A 24,181-nucleotide genomic window follows, 5' to 3' on the forward strand; every position below is an offset into this window, starting at 1 on the left:
GGGAGCGCTCAGTGCTGCGCCGCTGGACCAGAGCTCAGTTGAAGGCACGCCGGTGCCAGCAGTAAAAATGGCAGCACGGGCGACAAGCGGAGCGGCACGGGGCGGCTCGGTGCGCATGCGCGGGGCCGGCCCGGGGCTGGCGGGGCCCGTTACCGGCCCCGCTGCCGCCGCTGCCGCCGGTCCCGCGATGGCGAAGCGCCTGAGGAGCAGCGAGGTGTGCGCTGACTGCAGCGCTCAGGGTAGGCACGGCACCGGCACCGCGCAGGCTCGTCCCGCCGATCCCTCTCGGGCCGGGGGCCGCGGGGGCGCCGCTGGCCCGGGGGGTGTCACCGCCCCGGAGCGGCCGCCGCTGCACCTGTGATGGAGCGGGAGGGTTTGGGTGGGAAGAGACCTTAAAGCCCATGGGCAGGACAGCTTCCAGCAGCCCGGGCTGCTCCAAGCCGCGGCCAGCCCGGCCTGGGACACTTGCAGGGCTGGGATATAACTCCGTGTCCGGGAGTCCGGGTCCCGCCGGCACCGCCGCCCCTCCCGAGCCCGGGGCAGGCAGAGCTCCAGGGACATCCTGGAGATCTCCGGTGGAGAGGAAACGCGGAGCTCCCCAGTTTAGGAAGGAGGAAAGCTGACAGAAATGCACCTTCCAGTCACGGGGCTGAAAGGTGGGAGGAGGGCGTGGGTTGGGAATGTGTCACTGCAAGGGACCGGGCTGCTTTGGGGGAGCGGGGAAGGCGAGAGCGGGCTGGGCTCGGAGCTCTTCATCCATTCCCTCTTCATCTTCCCAGGTAAGCTGGGAGTTGTCCCACGGCTGGGGTTGGGTGTAGGTGTCTCAGACTTCCAAGGAAAGTTGTGCTGAGGTGTCTGAGACGCTCAGTGTCTGCTCTGGGCTGACACATATCCCACTGCAGATCACTTTGGGAGCGTATGGAAACAGATCTTGTGTTTAGAAAGGCTGTTGCGTCTCCCGACCATCTGTAGTTCTGCTGCTCTTGTATCTAAAACTGTCCTGCTTTATTTCATCAGCTCTGTGTCTTTTCTGTCTCTCTAGTTTTTGCTGTTTGTGTTCTGGGCAGGTTTGTCCAATACTTAATTAATTATGCACATACTGAAATGAATTAAAACACGAATGTAATAATATGTTATTATTACATGTGTAATGTAGATAACACTTGAGCTGGCGGAAGATACGATGTGGGAGAAGGATGAACAACCTTTTTTAAATCTGAGTTATGTGTAAAAAAATGATAAAAGTTCCTAATTAACTTCCAGGAAGTTACTTTCTTCTTTCTACAGAAAGAATTCTTCCCTGAGAGGGTAGTGAGGACCTGGCACAGGTTGCCTAGAGAAGGTTGCCCCATCCCTGGAAGTGTTCAGGGCCAGGCTGGACAGGGCTTGGAGCAACCTGGGATAATGGGTGGTGTCCCTGCTCATGGTAGGGATTGGAACTGAGTGAGCTTTAAGCTCTCTCCAACCCAAACCAGTCTGGGATTCTGGGGTTCTACTTGAACTCCTGTAGAAATTTGGTTTTACAATCAACGGAGCTGGCATCTCTCAGGCAGGCAATTTTCCCTATCACACAAGGTAGCCTATCTATGCTTGCACACCTCAGGGGTGTTGTGACTCGGAGATAAAGCTGTGTGAATTGTGTTCCTTAAGCTCCTGGGGATATCAGAATCACTGTCTGGTAATCCTGTAACCCTGCCTTTTGTCATGACATTAGAGCACTGCCAGCTCTTTACTTATTTACTAGAAATCTATGGCTTAGCCACATATATAAAGAAATCTAAACTTATTTACTAGAAACCTGCTGGCTTATCCATGTTTATAAAGAAATCTTAATTTAATCTTTTTGTAAATAAAACCAAACAGTCCCTTCCTTTAGCTAAGCTAGAGGTTTTTCCCTGGGTGCAGGGGGGCTGTGTCAGGACATCTGGGGGCTACAGACTTTGCACCAGGGTGGGTGTGCCCAGCACCTGCATGAATTATTGCTTCCCCTGGAAGCTCATCAATGCCCCCTTTGTCTCTGCAAAGGCAGAGTGTGGAGGGTTTTCTTTGACTGGGGGTGATCTTAGAGGAGCTCTTGTGCTGCACTTCCTATCCCGAGGCAGGAGCTCAGTTCTCAGACCCAGGGCTGGGTTTGTCTTCATCTCACACTTCCTGTTTTGAACCACCCTGCAGGTTCCTGAAAGCGCCTGCCCGGCCTTGCAGCTTCTCCCCAATTGTCCTTTGTATCAAAACCATTGTGGGCAGCAGGGCCAGGCTGGGACCAGCCCTGAGCTGGACATTGAAGCCCCTCAGTTGCTTTGTCCAGCTCTGGGTGCCTCGCTCCAGGACAGACATGGAGGGACTGGAGCATGTCTGGGAAAGGGAATAGAGCTGGGAAGGGGTTGGAGCAGTTGAGGGAGCTGGGAAGGGGCTCAGCCTGGGGAAAAGGAGGCTCAGGGGGGACCTTGTGGCTCTGCACAACTCCCTGACAGGAGGGGACAGCCAGGAATGTCAGGCTTTGCTCCCAGGGAACAGGGACAGGAGGAGAGGAAACTGCATCAAACTGTGCCAGGGGAGGGTCAAGTTGGACAGCAGGAGGAATTTCCTCATGGAAAGGGTGGTCAGGGACTGGAAGGGGCTGCCCAGGGAGGTTTGGAGTCCCCATCCCTGCAGGTGTCCAAGGAATTCCTGGATGTGGCACTCAGTGCTTTGGGCTGGTGACAAGGGGATGATTAGTCTGAGGTTGGGCTCAGTCTTGGAGGTCTCTTCCAACCTCAGTGATTGTGGGATTCTGTTATTTAGAATGGCTTAAACATATTCTGATTAAGTTCATAATTAGGTCTCTCTTAAAAATTACTCCAATTCCAGGACAGATACTTCATTGCTTTAAATTTAAACCTGAAATATCCAGGGGCATTGGGTGTTGAGGTGGAGGTAAAGAAAACCCCCAGTGTTGACTGTTGATAATGCAGAGCAATGCTCACAAACAGCCTGGGAATGAGCAAGGGAAAGGATCCCTAAGGATCCCATCCCTGTGTGATGAGGTTGTCTCTAACAAGAAGGGACCAGGCTCATTAATCTGGAAGGCTGCCTCAGTTTGGGTCATTAGGTTGCCATGAATGCATCTTCACTCCATTGTTGTTCTTTTTCTTCTTGGAAATCAACATTGTTAAATAATGGAGTGATATAACAAGGAGTTCAGTGTGCTTGTTTTAATTTGTTGTTTAACAAATTGATTATTTTTTTATCTCACCTGCTTTAATTTGGCTCTGAGCTGGGCTGGTTCTGGTGGGTCTGAGATGCTGCTGTCCCTCGTGGCTCAGACAGGTTTGCCTGCAGCACACCCACATCATCCACTCTGCTCAGAAACCTGAGAAATCACATCTCATTTGCAGGGATTCAGTCCACTTGTGTGGGTCAGAGGAGACTTTTCCATATGATGCACCAGTGCTCAGATGTGTTCTGACAGGACTCAGAAGTTCTCTCATCAAATACCAGGCAGCCCTGTACTCGCTTATTTGGCCTCAGATTCATCTCTGCATTTGAAATTAAGATTTTTCCAAAATAAAAGAGATCTTGATTTCCTTTTTTGTTCTCCTGGGATGTGCTAGGTCTGAAGCTCTGTCTGGCTGCTCTGTTGCCTGTTCCTGCAGGGTTGTGGCACGTTGAGTTTCACGTGTCACTGACAGAAATTGGAATTTCTTCTGGAGTCCGAGTTCTGAGCAGCGGAGCAACCTGTTTGGTGTCCTGTGGGCATTTATTGTTTCAACCTAATCTACCATTCCTACTTGATTTTATGCCTTTTGATGTTTGTAGCTCATCTATATTATTTACTACTTCACTTCCCATCAGTTTTCTTTTTGGGCTGCTTATAAGATGGTTCAGTTTGGATCTGCTGTGAGATGAAGTTATTTCACTTGAGAATTTTGGATTTTATTGAGCCTTGACTTGGCACATATGTATCCTTCTTTATTATGACACTCTTGTGTGTTTTTATTATTTAAAGCAGAAATTTAAAAGGGGTTGTTATAATATAGAACTGAACACTGAATAGTAGGGGGAAAGGCTGAGTGCTGTGGCAACTTTGTGTGTAGATTTCATGTTTTGAAAAGTATTTTTTGACAAGTTTTAAAAAAATCCCAAAAAAAACCCAGAGTTTTTTTCAAAGAGCAAGTCGGCACTGTTGTTAGGAATGCTTCTGTGGGAGTCTACAAAATAACAAGTAAAGCACTTCAAGGTGGTGATAAATTCAATGTTTTGTTATGTTTAGAAAGGAAAGTATTTTCACAAGAAGAACTGCAAGCAGCGGGGCTTTTCCCCAAATTTCCACTGCAGATCTTCTCACTGTCCTTGGAATCCCACATCCCCCATGAGTGCCAGGACTGGTGTTTCCCATTTTCCCAGCATCCAGAGCTCCATCAAGGCTTGGACATTGACAGGCTCACACAATGTCCAAGCAGGGAAGGTTAAAATGCTCATTTTAGACTCTGCTTTTGCAATCCAAGGTCGTGTTGCTTCCTGTGTTATAATGGATGGCTTCTTTTGCAGATCCTTGCTGGGCATCCATAAACAGGGGGATCCTGATCTGTGATGAGTGCTGCAGTGTGCACAGGAGCCTGGGCCGTCACATCTCCCAAGTGAGGCATCTCAAACACACCCCATGGCCTCCAACACTGCTGCAGGTACAGAGGAAAGCTGTTTTCCTCCACTGAAACCAGATATGGTGATTTTTTTAAAATGTAATTTAAATAAACTAAACCTTTCTTCGAGAGAGATAGTTCTTTTAAGCTTTGTTTTTCTAAGATATTCTCATTTTGTTTCTCTTGTTTTGTTGTGTTGGACCACTAAAGTCAGAATTATCTTTGCATTTTGAATTTGATACCTTTGCTTTGGAAGGTCACTTCAACTTTTCTTTCACAGTACATCTGTGAAAGAAATTCCACAGTATATCTGCTTCAACCTGAATTTTCTTTTTGCTGGAGGTGCTGTTGGGAAGAACAGAAAACTTTAAGGGGGTTCTCACTGAATTCCACATCATAACATCCTAAGCACATGCCCAGTTATGATATCCCAGCAGGTTACAGATGCTGGCACACAAAGTGGGAATCTCTTGGCTTGATACCTGCTTGAAAATAATTACAGATAGTGGATTAATGCAGCCAGCAGCAAAATATCTGTGTGTTCTGGCTTTCAGATGGTGGAAACTCTGTACAACAATGGTGCTAATTCCATCTGGGAGCACTCCCTGCTGGACCCTGCCTCCGTGATGAGCGGGCGGCGCAAGGCCAGCCCGCAGGACAAAGTGCAGTAAGTGGGAAATGCAGAACTGTTATCTTACAGAAGTGGGATTATGTTATGCAGCAGTGACAGGGCAACACATAGGAACTTGTATGTGTTTGGTCATTATTATTTTCTTTTATTTCTAAGTGATTTTTTTTAAATTTATAGCAGAAATAGGAATACGGTGCTTGAATTGTCTGAATTGTTGATTCCTGTTGAATAGTGAGGAGCTCTGCTTGCACTTTAGTCAAAGGACTTTTCTTTGTCATATGCTGCCAACAAAATGGGGTTTGGTTGAGGAATTAAATAAAATAAAATTCTGAGATTTTTGTCCCTGACTATGGTGCTTCATTTTAAAATGTAAATAGCTGTGTAGAGTTAAGTATAGATCTTAAATTGACATGATTTTAAAGTCTGTATTTCTTTTAAGGAACAGACACCACATGCTACTGTCTGCAGATATTTGATGGTTGTAACAGACTTTTTCTCTATAATAGTCAGACAATCTGCACTGGGTTGTTTTTTAATGAAAATATTTTTCCATGCCTAACTTTGCCATCAGCAATACACAAATCTCTGATTTGATCTTCACTTGTGAAATTTTTCTTTTTCTGGAACATCTGTATTACTTATGAAAGCACTGATATTTCTTTCCTTTCCCTTCTTGTGGCCTGGATTTCTCTTTGCAGTCCCAACAAAGCAGAGTTCATCAGAGCTAAATATCAAATGTTAGCGTTTGTGCATCGCCTGCCTTGCCGGGAGGACGACAGTGTCACTGCCAAGGATCTCAGCAAGGTCAGTGCCTCCTGGGACAGCACAGGCAGATCTCACTGACTTCCCTTGCTTGCTTTTGGCTTAACTGTTTCTGGTTTTCTGCACTATCACATAAATAAATAGAGCTTGGCTTCAACCTGAAGCCTCTTTTGTGGGTATCACTGAGGTGATGATTAAGAGGCATTAATTGAGGTGAACTTGGAGAAAACTCTTTGTACAAAAGAGCTGTAGTAAGAACTCTGCATACTCTTGTTTCTCAAACCATGGCTGAAAAACAACTGTTGAATCACTGTTTTTGCTGCTGTGTTAAATATAATTCTGCTTCTTTTTCAGCAACTCCATTCCAGTGTGAGGACAGGGAATCTGGAGACCTGTTTGCGACTGCTCTCCTTAGGAGCTCAAGCCAACTTCTTCCATCCTGTAGGAACACTTTTTTCATTATTTTGATGATATACAATCAATTCCAGTTCATATTATTTACACTCATTTCAGCTGATTCATGTTATATTTCAATCTTCTGCTCAGACCTGTTGGTTAAGTAGATATTTTTCCTTAATCTCTTGCAGGAGAAAGGAAACACCCCGCTGCACGTTGCTGCTAAGGCAGGGCAGACTTTGCAGGCAGAACTGTTGGCAGTTTATGGTGCTGATCCTGGCACGCAAGATTCCAACGGGAAAACTCCAGTTGATTATGCAAGGTAGGAGTCTCTGATGCCCATAAATCACACAGTGGATCTGCTAAGATGTTTCTGTCCTCTAATAATTTGTCTGCTAAATGCTAATAATACTTTTTCCAGAAAGAGTGAATGAATAAAAATGAGGAATAAGTATTTTCATCAGATCACAGCCTGTGTTCTGTGTGCCTGAGACATCAGCTATGATGGCAATGACACAGGCTGTGCCAATTTAGCAGCTCACAGGAAAGCAATTAGGGAAAAGTTTCTGCAAGTTCAGGCTCCAGGAGTGAGGATTACCTGGGGAATTGCTCTAGGAATGTCCCTACTGCAGAGATGGGTTGGGGCACGGGGTGGAACTGGGCTGAGTCTGTGATGGGTTGATGCACCAAACAGTGCAGCGTTGCCTTGTACTAAATGTGTTTGTTTGTCTGACTGCCCCCTGTCCCTGTGTGTGAGCAGGCAAGGGGGGCACCACGAGCTGGCAGAGAGGCTGGTGGAGATCCAGTATGAGCTCACAGACAGGTTGGCTTTCTACCTCTGTGGCAGGAAACCAGGTGAGCACCACACCTGCATCCTCAGACATGTCACTGTCACTTACAGGACATTCAGACTCTGCTGTGTCATATTTGTGCACTGCATTTTTTGCAACCCTTCCAAATACTCAAATAAAATACACAGAACCAAAGAAAGTATAAGATGCATGATTATGGATGATGCATTTAAAATTGGAATAAAACTGCAGGGTTTTAATAAAAATAAATTAAAACCAAAATTCCTTCCTGGTTTTCCACAAATAAATGTTCTTTATGTGCTGCAGAAACTCTTCCAAGTAGTTTCTTCTAATTGAAGTGCAACAGCAGGGGAGTGTTCTGTTAAGTGGGTGCCTTTTGAACACAAGGACTCTTACAGATTTTTAACCATAAAGGTACCTGTGTTAAAGCTTAATTTTCTTTTTAATGGAATTTCAATACAATTAATAAGCCTTAATTGAGTAGTTACATGCAAGATACATTACTCAGTGTTCCCTGATGCTTATTATTGAAAAACTGTGGGCCAGTACCAACGTAGTAAAGTGCAATTTGTTTTCAACTCTAGAGCACAAAAATGGGCAGCACTTTGTTATACCTCAGATGGCAGACAGGTAAGTTGCTGATTCCATCACATGTCTGAAATCATCAGAGTAAAAAACCCTAATAATTAAGTTTTCTTTCCTGTCTGAAACACCTTTTAAGCTTGTTGCTATTCTAACTTTTTAATGTGTGCCTTTATTAGTCTTGAAAGGTTTTTTTTTATAGAAAGAATAATGGAATGTCAACAAAATGAGAAAATTATAGAAGCTGATTGTATTTATTAAAATGCAGGGAGAAGGTGACACATTTCTGGGAAGGGAACACACATGGGGAATTCCAAGGAAACAGATTGTAGAAATAATTTAAGGACCAACTGAGTCTTTTCCTGATTTTTGTAATACTTTTAACTTTTGGTTGTGATCAATGAAATCAGATTTGTATAAGAAGTATCAAATACTAATTTTAAGTTCCTGTTCCTCTTTTCTTGCTGTGCAATTGGAAATAAGACGGCTGTAAGTAAACCACTGTCCAACCTCCTGCTTGCAAAACTTCTGTGAAAAACTTCAGTAACTTAAAAATTATGTGGGTAAAAACCTGTGGGTATTCATATTCCAAAGAATTTTTGTAGTATTTAGCTTTAAATTTAAAAATAAAGCTTAATAGTATGCAAATTGTGATGTTATTGTAGCAATATTAATAACACCAGTGTGTTAAAAACAATGCTAAAAATACTGAAATATTAGGGGGTTTAAGGTAAAAGTGACATTTTAATCACTGAGTTATCAAAATGTAGAATTTGGATATGTAGGAGCCATGAAATGCTGTAGATGTAATGATCACTTCTTGTTTTCATAGCAGTCTGGATGTATCAGAACTGGCAAAAGCAGCCAAGAAGAAGCTTCAGTCTGTAAGTGAAACTCTTTTTCTAGATGTGGCACACTCTCATCTCTCAGGCTCCCTAGCTCAAGTATCTCTTGACCCATCTGTAGGAGCAGCTTGAAACACACAAATATTTTGTGATCCTTCACAAAAGTCATTTCATTGGAGTTCACATCTCCAGTGCATTTGGTACCTCATTCCCACAGAGCCTCTGCCTCACCCCAAACACAAAAGGTCTTCTTGTGGTCAGATGGGAGAGGAAAAAAAACAATCCATTGACCAGGAAAGGAGGAGTGTAGAGCAGGATGGTTGTTCTGCACCTAGAAATGGGGTGGTCATGCATGTCTGCTGCCTGTGCAGGCTGAGAAAGGAGCATTTCTATGGGTTACAGAGGCTGGAGAAAAGAGCTGAGTTGTGCTCTTACATTTTCTCTGTTATTTTGTGTTATCAGAGATCTTACTGGGATTCATTTCTTTTCAAACTGTAATTATTCTCCTCTACCCTTAGCTAAGCAACCACTTATTTGAAGAACTTGCCATGGATGTGTATGATGAAGTTGACAGAAGGGAAACAGATGCAGGTGAGTGAGACTTTCTGGAATGAAATACAAGTCTGGATTGTCACTTTACATGCAAGATTCCAATCCAAGCACATGTTCTGTTCAAGTGCTTCTGTATTCAGCAATTACTGCTGAGGGGAGTTTCTTTGTCTTGCATTGCCTGAAGGGGATGTTAATTGAAAAAAATCTTGTGTTTTTCACAGAGCAGAGAACCCTCTGGGGAAAAGCTTTCCTCTGAATTGATTGTGTTTGTGTTTGAAATTGCAGTCTTTTATTTGACAAAGAAATATTGTCAAGCAGTACAGGAAGGTTATTCCCTCTTCTTTTTTTTTTTCCTCTGGAGCAGTTTGGCTTGCTACTCAGAACCACAGCACACTCGTGACAGAGACCACTGTGGTCCCTTTTCTTCCTGTAAATCCTGAATATTCCTCAACCAGGAATCAGGTATGAAATCTTAATACTGTAAAAAACAATATAACAGCCCAGATAATTAAGTAGGCCTAAGTAATATTGCTTTGCTGCATTTCATTATTGTAGAAGAGTTGCATCTACTTGGAAAGAGGTTAAAATAATTTCACATTTCCTCTTTAAACCACACTTTTTGCACTAAATGTAGTTGAACAGTCAACTCCAAGTTTGTGGTTTTAGTTTTTCCTGGGGACTCTGCTGTTCTGCTGATACAGGATGTACTCTTCTTTCCTCTGCTTTATTCTGTACTTAGGGAAGGCAGAAACTGGCTCGATTCAATGCCCACGAGTTTGCTACACTGGTTATTGACATTTTAAGTGATGCCAAACGAAGACAGCAGGGGAATTCTCTCACTGGTTCCAAAGGTGAGTGAGCTTTTCTTGCCAGCTACTTCGCAGGCACTTCTTCAGTAGTTTAATCACTCCCAGAGCCCCTCAGCAAAGCTGAATTATGAGAGAGATCTATATATTTTTTTTACTTATCTTTTTCTCTGGAGACAAAATACCAAATATTTCCCTATATTTTTCATTTGCATACTGACATCCATTTGTCCAATATAGTCTCTTGGGGTTTTTTTTTAATTCATATGAATTTTATTAAGCTGCTAAAGGATTTTCACCACTTATATTAATTTGCCTAAACACTTAGAAGAAATAAAAAGACAAAACCATAATACTTTGAAGTTTTGGACGGTAATCATTCATTCCTCCTAGGTGGATCTAAATTAAATTTTTTTCCAAATTATGAACTTCTGTTTATTCTCCAGACTTACTAGTATTTGTTTCATGTGTTGCTCTGCAGAAAATGTGGAGCTGATACTGAAATCAATCAGCAATCAGCACAGCAGTGAAAGTCAGGACAATGACCAGCCTGATTATGACAGTGTTGCTTCAGATGAAGATACAGATCTGGAAACAAATGCAGCTAAATCAAACAGGCAAAAGGTAGGATTGAAATAGTGATACACCCCCCAAGTGTTATTAATAAAGGTAATTTGCATAAATTATCTGGAAAATAATATTTTAATTAATTTTGTAATTATGCCTCAGTCTATAAACTTTCTTAAATGTTGTTTCTTAAGGATTTTTTATTGTAAAAAAAAAAAAAAAGCCTCTCTAGAAAAGTAATGTGTATGGCTGGAGACAAGATACAGATTTAATTGCATAGATGAAGTAACTGGATCTGCCAAAAAGCTCTAAATCAGTGATTCCATGGTATTTCAAAAACATTTACTGCTTCTTACTGGAGAAATACTCACAGCAGCCCAATTGTGTCCAAGTGAGTTTAACCATTCCTGGAATAATGCAGAATGGCATCAAAGGGCAGTGAAACCTGGTGGTTTTACTTTAATCTTCCCTGGAAATGCACACTGGATATTTAGCAATCTGTCTTTCATAACTTTGCAGTTCTTTATTGCATCTTTTTAAAAAACCCTTCTAAAACAGTATTTTATCATTGAAATGCTGATGTAAATGTTTTTAGAGGAGCTAAGAGCTGATTGACATCAGATTGCTTTTCTAGAGGACTTCAGATGATTCTGGTTAATGGCCCTTATTAATTTCAACTTAATTTGGACTGTGATGCCTTTAAAGTAAGCACATGAAAAGCTGTTGAAATATCTTTATCTTGTTTTCTTCTTCTTAATGGTGTAAGCATTTTTCTCTTCCTTTTTCCTAGAGCTTGGATTCAGACTTGTCAGATGGACCAGTGACAGCCCAGGAATATATGCAGGTTAAAAATGCTTTGGTGGCTTCTGAGGTGAAGATTCAGCAGTTAATGAAAGTGAACATCAACCTGAGTGATGAGCTGAGGATTATGCAGAAAAAGGTAACAGAGGAATCCCTCCCTCCAGCCCTTGGGGTATCTCAAATTGTCAGAATAAAACTGCTGGAAATGAGAATGAAATAATCCAGTATTAGGATAGTGAGAAAACTCATTTTGAACTGGAGTTGCAGACACGAGACTATAAATATTTATGTGCAACACATGCTTTAAATCTTGTTTTTTCATGGTGCCGGTGGTGATCCAGCCCTGGAAATCACAACGTTGATTTGATTCATGTCAAAACTTTAGCATCAGTTTTCAGTGATCAGTTAAGTGACAGGACAGTTGTTGCAAGTCTTGGGTGGTTTTGCTGTCTTGCTTCAGTGTAAGCAGCTTTAAACACTGAGAAATCAAGTGCCAGCACACCTTGTGTGTGTGCACTTATCTATATTTTTGTGGGGTAAAGGACAATTTTTATCTGAGTTCACTATCCTGTCTGGCTGGCTAGAAAGGGCTGGCTGCTCACCCTCAGAATAATTGGAATATCCTTGTCTGTTAAGTGCCAGTTATCTTCTATTCTGTTGGAATGGTGAACACTGGGAGATCTCAGGGTGTTTCCTTGGCCTTTCAACAGCTTGGACTGGTTTCAGCATTTCAGTTGAATTAATTTTTCACTTACATTGGATTTCTTTAGACAGGTATAATCATTTAGGGTAAAAAAAAAAAACCTTTGGGGCCTATGAATTAATGAGGCTTTAGGATATTTTCATGGTGTAGCAGAAGGGAGATCCTTGCTGTCCTGCAGTTTTTATTCACTTCATCTTTTCTTTCTGATGTGTTAATATAGCAAACTCACTCCAAGTCCACAAAATAATCAGAATTGGTGCATTTTCACTATCAAATAAATACATTATAATAAGAAGCTTTAAAATGCTTTCTTGTTGGCTTCTTAGATAGCAATAGCTGATGCCTAATTTTCATAAGCTGAACTCTCTCCTTGCTTTGCAGAGCAAGCTGAAATTCCTTTGTGCTGCCTCTGGTGTCTGTGCTGCAGTTCTGGCATCGTCAGATTTTACTGGCCTTATGTTAAAGTCTTCTAGGTCCTTATATTGGCTGCTGCAATGGATCCCTTTGCTTGAAAAACTGTTGTGTTGGCAGTCCTTCCCCCACAGCCTCATTCTGTCCAGGATTCCTGTGCCAGTAGAGCAGGCTGGAGGGAATGGGTCGTGTGTTTTTGAACTACCGCAGCCAATTTTAACATTTAACTTTAGTTTACATCCCAGCAGCTGCTGGAAATCAGCACCTAAATATTTCCAGATCTGGAACAAAGGTGTTTCTATGCTTGTACCAAGCAAGTCAAGTAGATTTTGAAAAAGACCCCCCATGCAGCAGTACCTGGATTTTCTGGTACGGCTGACAAGCGAGTGTTGCGTGGTCACTTGGCTTTTGGCACTTGCTCTTAGGAAACCACATCCTACTGCTAAACATTTCTTTCAGCTCCAAACTCTCCAGAGTGAAAATACCAACCTCAGAAGACAGGCCACAACCAATATCTATCAGGTGCAAAGTGGTTCTGAGTACCCAGACCCCAGCAGCAATTCCTCCCTAAAGCGGCGCCCGTCGGCCCGGGGCAGCAGGCCCATGTCCATGTACGAGACTGGCTCGGGGCAGAAGCCCTACCTGCCCATGGGGGAGGTCACCTACCCAGAGGAAAACATCACCAGGCTGCAGCCCTTCCCTCCACACGTGAGTAAAACTGCTGCTGCTTCTGCACTGCCTCTCACATTCAGCTTTGCTGTCTCTTCTGATGCTGCTCGTTCACTCAGCTTCTGCCTCAGAGGGAAAAAAAAAACCCAGGGGGGATAAAACTGAGAATTGTTCATGTTTGCTGTATTAACATGTCTGCAGGAGCCTGATGGTTTGAAAGGCAGAAGCTGTAGCAGTTTTGGAGTATGGAAACTGGAGCTTTTGGCTTCTGCTCAGCTGGTTTTTTTAACCAAACTATATATATATAAAATATCAATATGTGATTGTCTGAAAACCAGGAAGGGAGGGGGAAATAGTATTCCAAGAAGGTAGGTAAAATTCATGTATTTCTGGAGATAAACATGCAGGTAGCAATTTGTGGAACTTCATAACTGCCTTACAAAAATAAAATCAAATTGAAAAATTTTGCCCAGACTACCAGTTTCTTATTCTGAATTTGGAACTGGAGGCTGGAGATGGTTTGGATCTGCCAGTCAAGCAGATTCTTCTTGCTTAGTATTTTCCTGTGTGATGTAGAGGGGGAGTTCTCTGTTGGCCAGAGGGATTTTGCACTGAGGTCTTCACACTTAATAGAAGTGACCCAACACATACTAGTGCATTTAATTAACAAGTGCATTTAATTATTTAGCACAGTAAATTTTTTGTTTCGCCTTCTTAGTTTGTCCTGTGGGCTGGAATACAGGACAGTATCTTTTAGACACAAATTGAAAATGTGTGGATTTTTGACAGTATCTTTCCCTCTTAGTAGCAATGTCTTTTATTTCCTTCCAGTCAAATCATTAAGACCTTTAAAATGTATTTTGAAATTACCTTTGTCATGAGGGAGGGCAAATATTCCATGCACATTCCACAGAAGACAGATGACTGCCAAGGGAACCAGTCCCCACCATCAATTAAATTAATTTAAGCTATGAAATATGGATAATTTTAAATTATATTGTCATGTTGATATGATGGCAGTTCTGGCAGCAAGAAATGTCAGAATTCATTTGTGTGTGACAATGTGTGCAAAATGTGACAGTGCTTTGTATAGGTTCTATGGTCATTTGGGTGGAAATTTGGATAACAGTGGCAGTTCTGAAGCATTGATTTGTTTTGTGGAGTTAGTTAATTTGGCATGTGGTGAATTTTTTTTGTTCTCCATGGAATTTGGCACCTCTGGAATCTCAGTATAGAATGAGCATGAATTCAATTGTATTTTGAAAGGATTAAGTCTCCTCGGCCTAAGCCAGATTCTCAACATCATTCTTGCTTTATGTCGTCTCCATGGTTTTAAGAATGTTCCTTTGATTTCAGTTAAGAGTTTGTTTGTGTTTGGTTTTGGTTTTTCTCTTTCCCATTTTTAGATCGGGAGGAGTGCGTTTGTGACCTCCTCTTCATCTCTACCTTCCTTCCCCTCCACGCTTTCCTGGTCGAGGGATGAGAGCACACGAAGGGTTAAGTACCTCCCCCATCGGTCTTTTCCCTGGAGGAGCTGCCAATCTCCCCAGAACCACATCCTCTCTCTTCCCCCTCTCACTGCCTGGCCTTCCAGCCTGCATGGAGCAGAATTTCCTCCCTTCCATTCCTGCTGCCCCCAGCTCCGGGCTCTTGCCTCTCTCTAACTTCACATCTTCAGCCTTTAACACCACACACAGTTCTCCAGGTCACTCCTTCAGCTGCACAACAGCCCCAAGACAAGCTGGCTGCTGTTTGGACACTGATTTTCCAGGCTCTCACTGATGTTTCTAAGCCAATGTACAACTCTCCTGCTGACTAAAAGCACTGCATGAGGCCCAGCTTCAAAGCTGCTTTCCTTGGGGGCTGGTGGCTTGCACCAATCCAGGTGGTCCTGACTGACTGTTTGCCTTACAGATAACAAATTTGGGGGTTTAAATGTTTACTCTGGTCTCTCTCTGCCAGGACACAGATCCTGCTTTTTAATTCCTTCTGTCCCCATTTTATTTTGACTGTACCATGTCTGGACATATTAGCTCAGAAAATATAAGATTTGCAAGTAGGGATAGAATAAAAAACTTTCAAGGGAATATCCTGCTTGGCCAAATGAGAATCTGGGTTTGGCTGCAGTTCTGTCTGGTACTGGAAGCTTGCACAGGGTTTGGTTGATTGTTTTTGTTCTACACTGATTCTATATTAGTGATTCCATAGTGTCCTCTTCTTGTCATTCATCACTGTTGTTTGTATTTCTGACCAGATGGTAGAGCTTTGCCACTATTAGGATTGTTGTCTCTGCACACCTGGGAGTGGGGAAAGGTCAGACTCTCCATAAAATAGTTTCTCATCTTCAAAATACACTTCATGTTTACAGCTGATCTTTACCAGCTGTCCTGAGAGAGGAGTGTTCAAAAAATGCTGGTTTTTCCTTCTGTGCAGAGTCACTTTGAAATTGAAAAGGGGTTTAACATCAGATGAGTGCTTAACAAATGTACTGAATCTCAGCCAGTGAAAACCAGTTCCTGGTCACATTTTTGGTCTGTCCTTGAGGCAGAAATATTATTTGGTAAGCAGATTGGAGACGTCCCTTAGAGTTTAACCCTTGAGACTCCCTCATGGTGACTTCAGGGTTTCTGTAAGAGCCTCAGGGCTGGTTGTTGGGGCTGTGAAGGACCCTGAGTGCTGCTCTGGGATCAGAGTAACACCAGGATGGTGTGTTTGACACCAGACACATTGTGCTGGGCACCTGGGTGAAGCTTTGCAGTTTTTAGAAGACTTGAGGAAGCAGATGTGTGGTGATCCTGGGGCCTGGCTGAGGATTTGCTCTCCAAGCTCATTTTGGTAACCTTGTCTTCATTCAGCCTTTGCTCTGGGATCAGCCTCCCACTTTGCAATGGGCCTATAGAGCTCAATCCAGCCTCTGCTTCCCTGCATTCCTCCTGCTCTCATTTCAGCTTCCACTTTGGAATTGGCCCCTCTCCTCCTTTTGACACTCTTCTTCTATGGCCTTCTACTCTCATGGTTGGCCTCCTGCCCTTGTTGCATCCAGAACTCTCACTTCCTTGGTCTTCCACCTCTGTACCAGTATGAAGCATTCAGTGAGCCTCAGTTCCTCACACTTTGGCCTCCACCCTGTTTTGGGCTTCACTTTTGCAATGGGCTTTAACCCCTCTGGCCCCAAATTGTGATGAGCTCCAGGTCTCATCAGTCCCATACGTGCCCTCAGTCTTCCACCTGCAGTTTGGGCTCCCCCATCTCTGTCTCCTGTCTTTATTTTGGCTTTTCCATTGCCACATTCTTCAGCCCTTGTTTTGGGCTCCCATTTTGCAGTGGCCTTTTCACTCTGCATTCAGCCTCCCCACCACAGTCTCTGGCCTCTGCTCTGCTCTTGGTCTGGCCTCTTTTTCTCTGGGGTTCTCTCCCTCTCCAGTGGTTCTTATTCACTGTTCAGGCTCCTGTTTCATGGTCCTGCTTCTCCATTTGGCCTCTGTTCCTGGTGGCCTCTCAGAGTGTGTCCCTGGGGCAGTTTCAGTGGCAGGGAAGGATGCTGTGCTCTGTCTGTCTGTCCTGCCATGCTGGGTGTCCAGGGGCTGGTGGGGCTGTGCTGGCAGTGCCCAGGGCTTTGGGTACAAGCTGAGCAGCAGCCTGGCATGAGGAGAGGAGCACAGCAGCTCCAGGGCAATGCAGGAGCTGTTGTGCAAGGAGCAAATCCCTGTGCACAGCACATGGCTCTGGGCCAGCCCAGAGCTGCTCTCTCCTGCACAGGCTGAAGTAAATCTGTTCCTTGCAGGCCTCCAAGCTGGAGAAGCAGAGCAGCGTGTCTGAGAGCGACTATGACAACCCCACCACCCCCGTGGAGCTGGAGGAGCCAGGGTAGGTGCTGTGACAGAGCTGGCACAGCCTGGGGGGGACAGGGCACTGCTGTGTCCCTGTGCCAAGCCCTGCTCTGCTCCCTGCAGGTCGGGCAGGAAGGGCAGGCAGCGCAGTGTGGTGTGGCAGGGGGAGGGGTCCATCCCTGAGGACACAGACCCAGCCCCCAGCTCCAGTTTGCCCAGTACAGAAGATGTGATCAGGAAAACAGAGCAGATCACCAAGAACATCCAGGAGCTGCTGCGAGCAGCACAGGAGAACAAACATGACAGGTAAGGAGGGAGGGCTGGAAAAGCTCTGGAGGTGGTGGGAAAACAAAGGGAATTCTCCAGGTGTTTTCATCTGTAGCACAGGTGAATGTGAAATACAGCCTTGCTATTTCACACCTGTAAAATGTGTGGGTCTGTGGTGTTCCCTGGTGTCCTTAGTGCCACAGGGCAGGTTGGGGACCAGTGACCTGCCCCTTGTGAGTGGGTCCTGGCTGCAGTGCTGCTGGCCTGCCTTAAACTTGTGAGTCCTGCTGCAGAACCAGGGTTGTAATAGACACAAAACAAGAATGTAGAAAACTCACTGCAAGTTTTTCTTGGGTCTCCACCCCTCTATGTCCACAGGTAATTACACCCTGCAGAGTGTGATTGTAACACCGAGCCTTGCTTCAGGAGCAGATTGTGAAAGAGAGAGAATTTGGCTTTCCTATTGAGGTGTTAGTAGAAATTTTGTAGCAGCAAAAGTATTTTGAACTATTGGTTTTAAATACAGAGCCAGCTGAGTAAGCAGAACACTGGCTGAGCCCATCAGGCTATAGCAGCTTCAGCTCCCTCAGGGAAATTCTGGCCCACCTGACATTTTCCAGAATAGCTGTGGCTGACTAACAGTGATCTACCCTTGCTGGTCATCAGGTGCTGTTCCCCACACAGCTGTTTTAGAAGGCTGTAAATTAAAGGTGTGAGCACATTTTGGAGCTGGAACACTCTGGGCTCCACAAACCTGGCCCTGCAGGCTGCTGGGTCTGGCTGTGCTGTGGCCCCAGCTCGGTGCCCTCTGTGCCTGGGAGAAGCAGCAGAGGTTTGTGTTGAGCCCTCACTTCCTGCCTCGCTCAGAGAAGTGAACAACAATGGGGCCACTTTTGTTCTGTGTTTTTTCCTTCTTGTACTTTGCTATTTTTAGCAGGGCTGGCGTGGCCTCTCCTTCTCACCCGAGTGAGGACTTCTGCTGTGTTTGTGCTGAGCTCTTTGCCCTTGGTGTAACCTTTTCAGTGCAATCTCTTGGTGCTTGTTGCACACAGAGAGGCTTTAAATGAGTGTGGTTTTTATGTATATCACCTTACACAGTTGTGAAATTATAAAAATCATTGAAGGAAACAATGCAGCATACCTGGCTTTTGTTGTTGAATTGATCAGGGTTTTAAAAGCCTGGTATGCTGCATTTGTGTTTTCTGTACCACACGTGGAGTGAGGTGTTTGCCTATGCTTAGATGAGTGTTATCTTGCAAAACACTGAACTGGGAAGCTGCTGTTCTTTGTTTTCCTCTTCCCTGGCTTCCTTAACACAGGGGAATGCTTCCTTACCAAATTGAGACACTTGAGGATGTAATAACACATCCTCCAAGTTCATGCTGGGAACGTTGTAGAGAATAAATCACTTGCTGCATAGCTAACTGGAGAGTAAAATACAATGCAAGAGTATCATCTATTAATGAAACCCCTTCTTCCTTTTGTTTCCCACTCTCTCCCATCCCTTTCCCTGTGCTCCATGGGCTCAGCAGGCCCTTGGAGCGTGGGGGCCCATCCCAGCTCAGACCCAGCCTCGGCCCTGAGCGAGCGCCCCTGCAGCCTCTGAGCAGCCAGCAGCCCGGCCCTGCCTCCTGGTACTCTGGCCTCTGTCCCTGCCTCCCAGGCACAGTGTCCTTTCTCCTTCTCTCTGCTGCCTCTCTCCCTCCCTCTCTGGCTGCACAGGGGTCGTGGAAGGCGATGCATGAAATGCTGCAGGGGATGAGGGAGCTTCAGGCAGCCCCTCCGGGCCAGGGGTGTGGCACAGCCCCTGCAGCTCCCAGTAGGTATCAGTGGGGAGCAGAACTACAGACTGGAGCTGGAGCTGGCTCTGGTGTATTCTCCTGGCTCTGTTTTGGTTTTTACTGCCTGTCAGGATAAATTGAATTACAACTTGGCTGGTTTGTGGAATCACAGAATAGTTTGGATTAGAAGGGACCTTGGAGCCCACCTTGTTCCAGCCCCTCCACCATCCCAGGTTGCTCCAAGCCCCATCCAGCCTGGCCTTGGACACTTCCCGGGATGGGACAGCCACACCTTCTCTGTGCCAGGGCCTTCTCACCCTCACAGGGAAGAATTTCTTCCTTTAGGAAGAAATCTTTGAGGCTTGAAGGTCCCTTCCAACTCAAACCATTCCGTGATTTTATGAACAAAACACGTGGTTGCTGCTTCTTAGCACCATTGCAAAAGTAGCAGGAGTTTCACGTTCCCAAGGTGGAATATTCACACCTGACAGCTGAGGCCCCTCAAGTGTTTATACAGCTGAGGGTCAGATGAGATCATTTGTATCCCAAATCCATGAAAAAAAGATGTCTGTTTATATGGTATCTTCCAACCTGACCAAAACATTGTTTGTTAGTGCCTAAAATAAAAGTGACATTTGCCTGAGAGGCTCTTCAAAAAAGAACTGCCCAGGTTCAAACCCCAGCCAACAAATGTCAGGATTGGAGGAAGAGATTAAAACAATTTACTGCTAATGAGGGATTCCTTTTCCAAGCTGTCAGTACTTGAATATCTTCCTGATGTCTCACTGGAATGTGTGTAAACCCAGCACAGTGTCAGAGCATCTCACAGGGAGTGTTTAGACACTAAATCCATTCCTCCAGGCTACTCTGGAAATTTAGCAGCTGACCTAGAGAACATACAGTGAAACATGTTGTTCACCTGAGTGTCTCATTCAGGTTATTCTCAGGGCTTTCTCTGCCTTGTTAGTGAAGGGTTTAATCAGTAAATTGACTTTTTAATGAGGTAGGGTGCTGGTCACTGTGGCTGCAGGGAGCAGATTAATCATTAACTCCACAGCTGAAGGGGAATTGTGGTGAACTTGAAAGACCTCTCTCCACTTTTAGTTTATTTGGAAGAACTCATGTGACTTGAGACACATGGAAATACTCCTTTTGAAGCAATTTTCCTGCATTGCCAAAATGACCCCAGTGTGTTGCTTTTCTCTCAGTGCATTTGCAAGTGACTGATTTTTTTTGCACCTTTGGTATTGCAAGAAGATCAAATAAATAATGACTGGGGGGGATGGTTTTGGGGGCTCTTTTTGCTTGAAAGGGCACTGACCTACCATAACCCACACATGCTGGACAGTTTTCTTGAATGCTTTGTGAATTTTGAGATTCTCTTGCTTAAGATTGGATCATGTGAACTAACTTACGCTAAAACTGAGTCTTTGAAGCATAAAAGTGAGTATTTTGAAATGAGACTTGTGAGAGAGCACACTAACACTTCACTATTCACAGCAGTTTATGGGAAACAGTTCTATTTTGAACAGACCAGTTTTGATTTGGTATATAAATCAGAAGTGAAATCTGTGAGGATTCATGGAATCTGCCTTTGTTTTATTAACTAACTCATCAAAATTAGTGAATATTTAGGCTAGAATTCACAGACTGTGAATGCAGTTGGTAGTTTGGGGATGCATGTGTGTGAGAACTCTGCCTTGTCTGTTTACTGAGTATTAATTAATCCAAGAAGACATCTTGGTGTTCTGGAGTTGCACACAAATGGAGATTTCCCTCAAAGTATGAACAGTTATTCCTTTAAACCAACTCTGAAAAACAATGAAAATCTAAGAAATAATTTTGCACTGATGGTTAAGGTCTTGCTTTTTCTGAAGTCACACGGTTGTTTTTAGAATAACAGTCACTGAGCAGTGAAGTGGAAGAGGGAAGGGGGTCTCTACACAATGAATAACCCAGGGCATCTTCCTGCAGCTATATACCGTGCTCCGAGAGAATACATGTGGCAGTGACAGAAATGGCAGCCTTGTTCCCAAAAGTAAGTACCTGCCACCATCAGTTTTGGCCTCAGTCTTTCTGTGTAATTCCCCTTCAGAATGAAAATCAAAAATTATTTCCCTTCAAAATGAAAATGGTAGGGAGAAATTGTGGGGTTATGATGCAGCTTTGTATTTATTAGCATGGCAAGTGGTAAAGGCTGAAGTGGGAGTCCAGGCCTTTCATTGTACTCTTGAATGTAAAACTTTCAAGAATTGTACAAAACTGGAGGTGCTTGGATCTGGCATGAAGAGTTGTGTGGTTATATGAGAATTTCACCAGACTCATCACCCCCTTTTCCATCCCAGTGCCATCACCTGGACTTCTTTCCTGCAGCCACATTCAGATCTGTTATCTAACCATCCATGCAAGTGATCTGTTTGCTCACAGAAAATTTAGGCAGTGAAATTCCCATGACCAAGTTCTTATAAAGCCTTACCCGCCTCTCCAAAACTGCAAGGAAAGAGCCAAGGCTGCTGTCCCGCCTGCACCCATCATCCTGGACATGCTGTCCCCTCCTGCCAGCCAGGACGTGGGCTGGGACAGTAAACAGCCACCAGAAATGTGCATGAGTAACTTCCTAAGGGAGGGCACGGAGCAATAGTCCTGCCTGCTGCCTGGCAGCCCTTGGGGATCTCCCGAGAGGAGGGAGAAATTCCGCCCGCTGCCACGAGGGGAATCAGGGCTTGGCCGCGTCAAAGAGCCCTTGTGAGCACTCCCGGCTAATTAAAAGGTTGTGTTGTTCTGCCTGTTCCAGCGTCTGTTTTTCCCTTCCCAGAAGCCCAAGTCGGAGCTGGTGAGGACTTCCCTGCGCCTGCTGACATCCAGTGCCTACAGGCTGCAGTCGGAGTGCAGGAAGGCGCTGCCCGCCGAGCCCAGCCCGGCGCCCGACATGCAGCTGGTGACACAGCAGGTCATCCAGTGCGCCTACGACATCGCCAAGGCTGCCAAGCAGCTGGTCACCATCACAACCAAAGAGAACAACAACTGAGGCACTCGGGGCTTTTTACTCTGGGGTTTTTTTAAAGGTTGGATTTCAACATCTAGGTGTGGAACTATGCGCATTTTTACGAGGAAAAAAAAAAGAAACTTCAAGGGGCAAGAATTTTTTTTTTTTAAACTCAGTATTATTTTTGCATGTTTTCTAACAATTTTATGATTAATTTAACCCACTGCCTTATTTTGTGCCTGTGTTGCCAGTGTAGTTATGGATAATAGCATGTTGCAAGTAGCTGTCGAGCCACTCTCATGTCCCAGCGCTGTACCGAGCTCTCGTAGATGTTTCCTTGGGGCCACGTTCTGCTTTCAGATCCCACTGGTGGAACTGCTCTGACACCACTGCACGGATGGCAGAGCAGCATCTCCATCCCTCTAGAGCCTCCCCTGCTGGGATCCTGCTGGCTGAGGCTCCCCAGGCTCCAGGACCACTCTCAGCAGGAAGAAGGTTTGTCCTGGTAACGGGGTGCAAGCCCAACGTTCTCTGTTCCCATTTCAACTGTTGTGCAATATGGGTTTTTTTTTTTAGTCTGCTAAACCAGTAGTAGTTGTGGGCATCCAAGCTTGTTACGTGTAACTCTACAAGGTCTTTGTCACTTTATGTTTTGGAAGGAATTTGAAACGTAATAGTTATTTCTTTTAGTTGTCACTATGCCATTAATATATATGTTTGATGTTATTTTAGGGCATTAGTGGTTAAAATATTATCCTTTGTTTCTGAGTTAGTAATTCATTGTTAAGTTTCCTGCAGAATTTTCCTGTCATCTTTGAGGTCTTGTTTGCAGCAGCATTTCTCAGTAACTCCAGATGCAATTTCACTAAAGATTTCTGTGCTTATTAACAAAAAAAGGAAGTTAGAAGAGTGCCAGTGCAAAAGCAGCTGTGTCTGCCACAGCACATAACCTCTGTACCTCAACATATCCAAATGTGAAAACATTTCTCGTATCTCCTAAGTTTTTTATGCAAGTCTTTCAAAATTTGACAACTTGCTGAGTAACCCCTGCCAGGCTGCCTGGCCCCAGTGGCCATGTGTGCTCCAGGTTTCTTCATCCATAACAGTTCACAGAAGTGTGTCAGTCCATAATTTAAAAATTGAGAATATTTTTGGGAGTCTGAATTTTAGGTGGTGCAGGAAATCACTGATTTTTGCCTCTGCCTCTGTCCTATTTGGAAGTGTGTTGTCCCTGCCCAGGAGCCAGGCATGGTGTGTTTGTGTGGATATATCCAAGTGCCACAGCACTGCTGGATTCCTGGTGCTGTCTGGCTCCCAGAGTCTGACGGAGGGAAGGAATGGAGAGAGGAGATGACAGCCCAGTAAATTAATGTTCTTCATTGTGGGGCTTTATTTCCTTTCTGCCCTTCTGAACCCCAGAAGCAGCTCTAGCCTGACAGCAGAAGCAGGCTGGGATTAAAACTGCAAATGACCTTTGTGAAACCTACTTCAAAATCATGCAACTGGTAATTGATTAAACACATTGAGAATCTTCTAGGAACTTTTCCTTAAATAATGGCTGAAAGGCAGCAGGTGGTATTTTTCAGTCTCCCAGGACACCACTGTGTGCTGTTCTTTAACATATCTTTCCTGCTTTCCAAAGCAGGGTGACACTGAGCTATGGTGTAATTTATCACTTATTTAAACCTGCCTTTGATCCAAAACCAAGGGACACTTGGTCCTGCCAGCCCCTGCTCCAGCTACACTGAAATCAGAGTGGTCCACACCCCACAGGAACCCCCAGCAGCAAGTTCATCAACCCTCCACTCACAGCACTGCAGTCACAGAGTTTGTAAGCACCTCAAGTAACAAAGGTGTGTTTTTCTTTTAGGACTAGATCTCTTGTTCCCCTGTAAACAAACTTGCTCTTCCTTTACAAAATGCTGCAGAGGAAAGGAAAAGCTTTTTTTGCCTTTTTCCAAACCTTGTATTTATCAGTGTCATTCTGTCTGTACAATATTTTGACTTTTAATCTTTTGTTTACAGTATTACTATAAAATGCTAAAACCCTTTCAGTGTGTGAAATAATGTGGGCTTATTTGACTGCTGGTTCTTTAAAGATCTCTGGAAAGGTTTCTACTCTTGAGGAAAGTGCTGCCAGTCTTTGTAACAGCTCCTCGTG

General features: G+C 44.4%; 1 protein-coding gene across 5 annotated transcripts; it reads left to right on the plus strand.

Moving 5' to 3' along the window:
- The first annotated feature begins 82 nt into the window (after positions 1-82).
- Positions 83-24,071, plus strand: GIT2 (GIT ArfGAP 2). Of its 5 annotated transcripts, none has more exons than XM_030231444.2 (20): positions 83-239; positions 4,528-4,661; positions 5,174-5,286; positions 5,949-6,054; positions 6,367-6,453; positions 6,600-6,730; positions 7,169-7,263; positions 7,805-7,850; positions 8,635-8,686; positions 9,166-9,238; positions 9,564-9,661; positions 9,939-10,050; positions 10,487-10,629; positions 11,363-11,512; positions 12,947-13,195; positions 14,563-14,652; positions 16,941-17,023; positions 17,110-17,292; positions 21,009-21,072; positions 21,850-24,071. In XM_030231444.2, the coding sequence occupies exons 1-20, from the start codon at positions 116-118 to the stop codon at positions 22,060-22,062; spliced, it is 2,346 nt and encodes a 781-aa protein (XP_030087304.2). In that variant the 5' UTR covers positions 83-115; the 3' UTR covers positions 22,063-24,071. The 5 variants fall into 5 exon arrangements, with proteins under 5 accessions (XP_030087304.2, XP_030087306.2, XP_050836705.1 ...); XM_030231446.2 differs by having other exon boundaries at positions 8,638-8,686; XM_050980748.1 differs by lacking the exon at positions 14,563-14,652.
- The last annotated feature ends 110 nt before the right edge of the window (positions 24,072-24,181 follow it).

Source organism: Serinus canaria, chromosome 15 (assembly GCF_022539315.1).
Source record: "Serinus canaria isolate serCan28SL12 chromosome 15, serCan2020, whole genome shotgun sequence".
NCBI lineage: Eukaryota > Metazoa > Chordata > Aves > Passeriformes > Fringillidae > Serinus > Serinus canaria.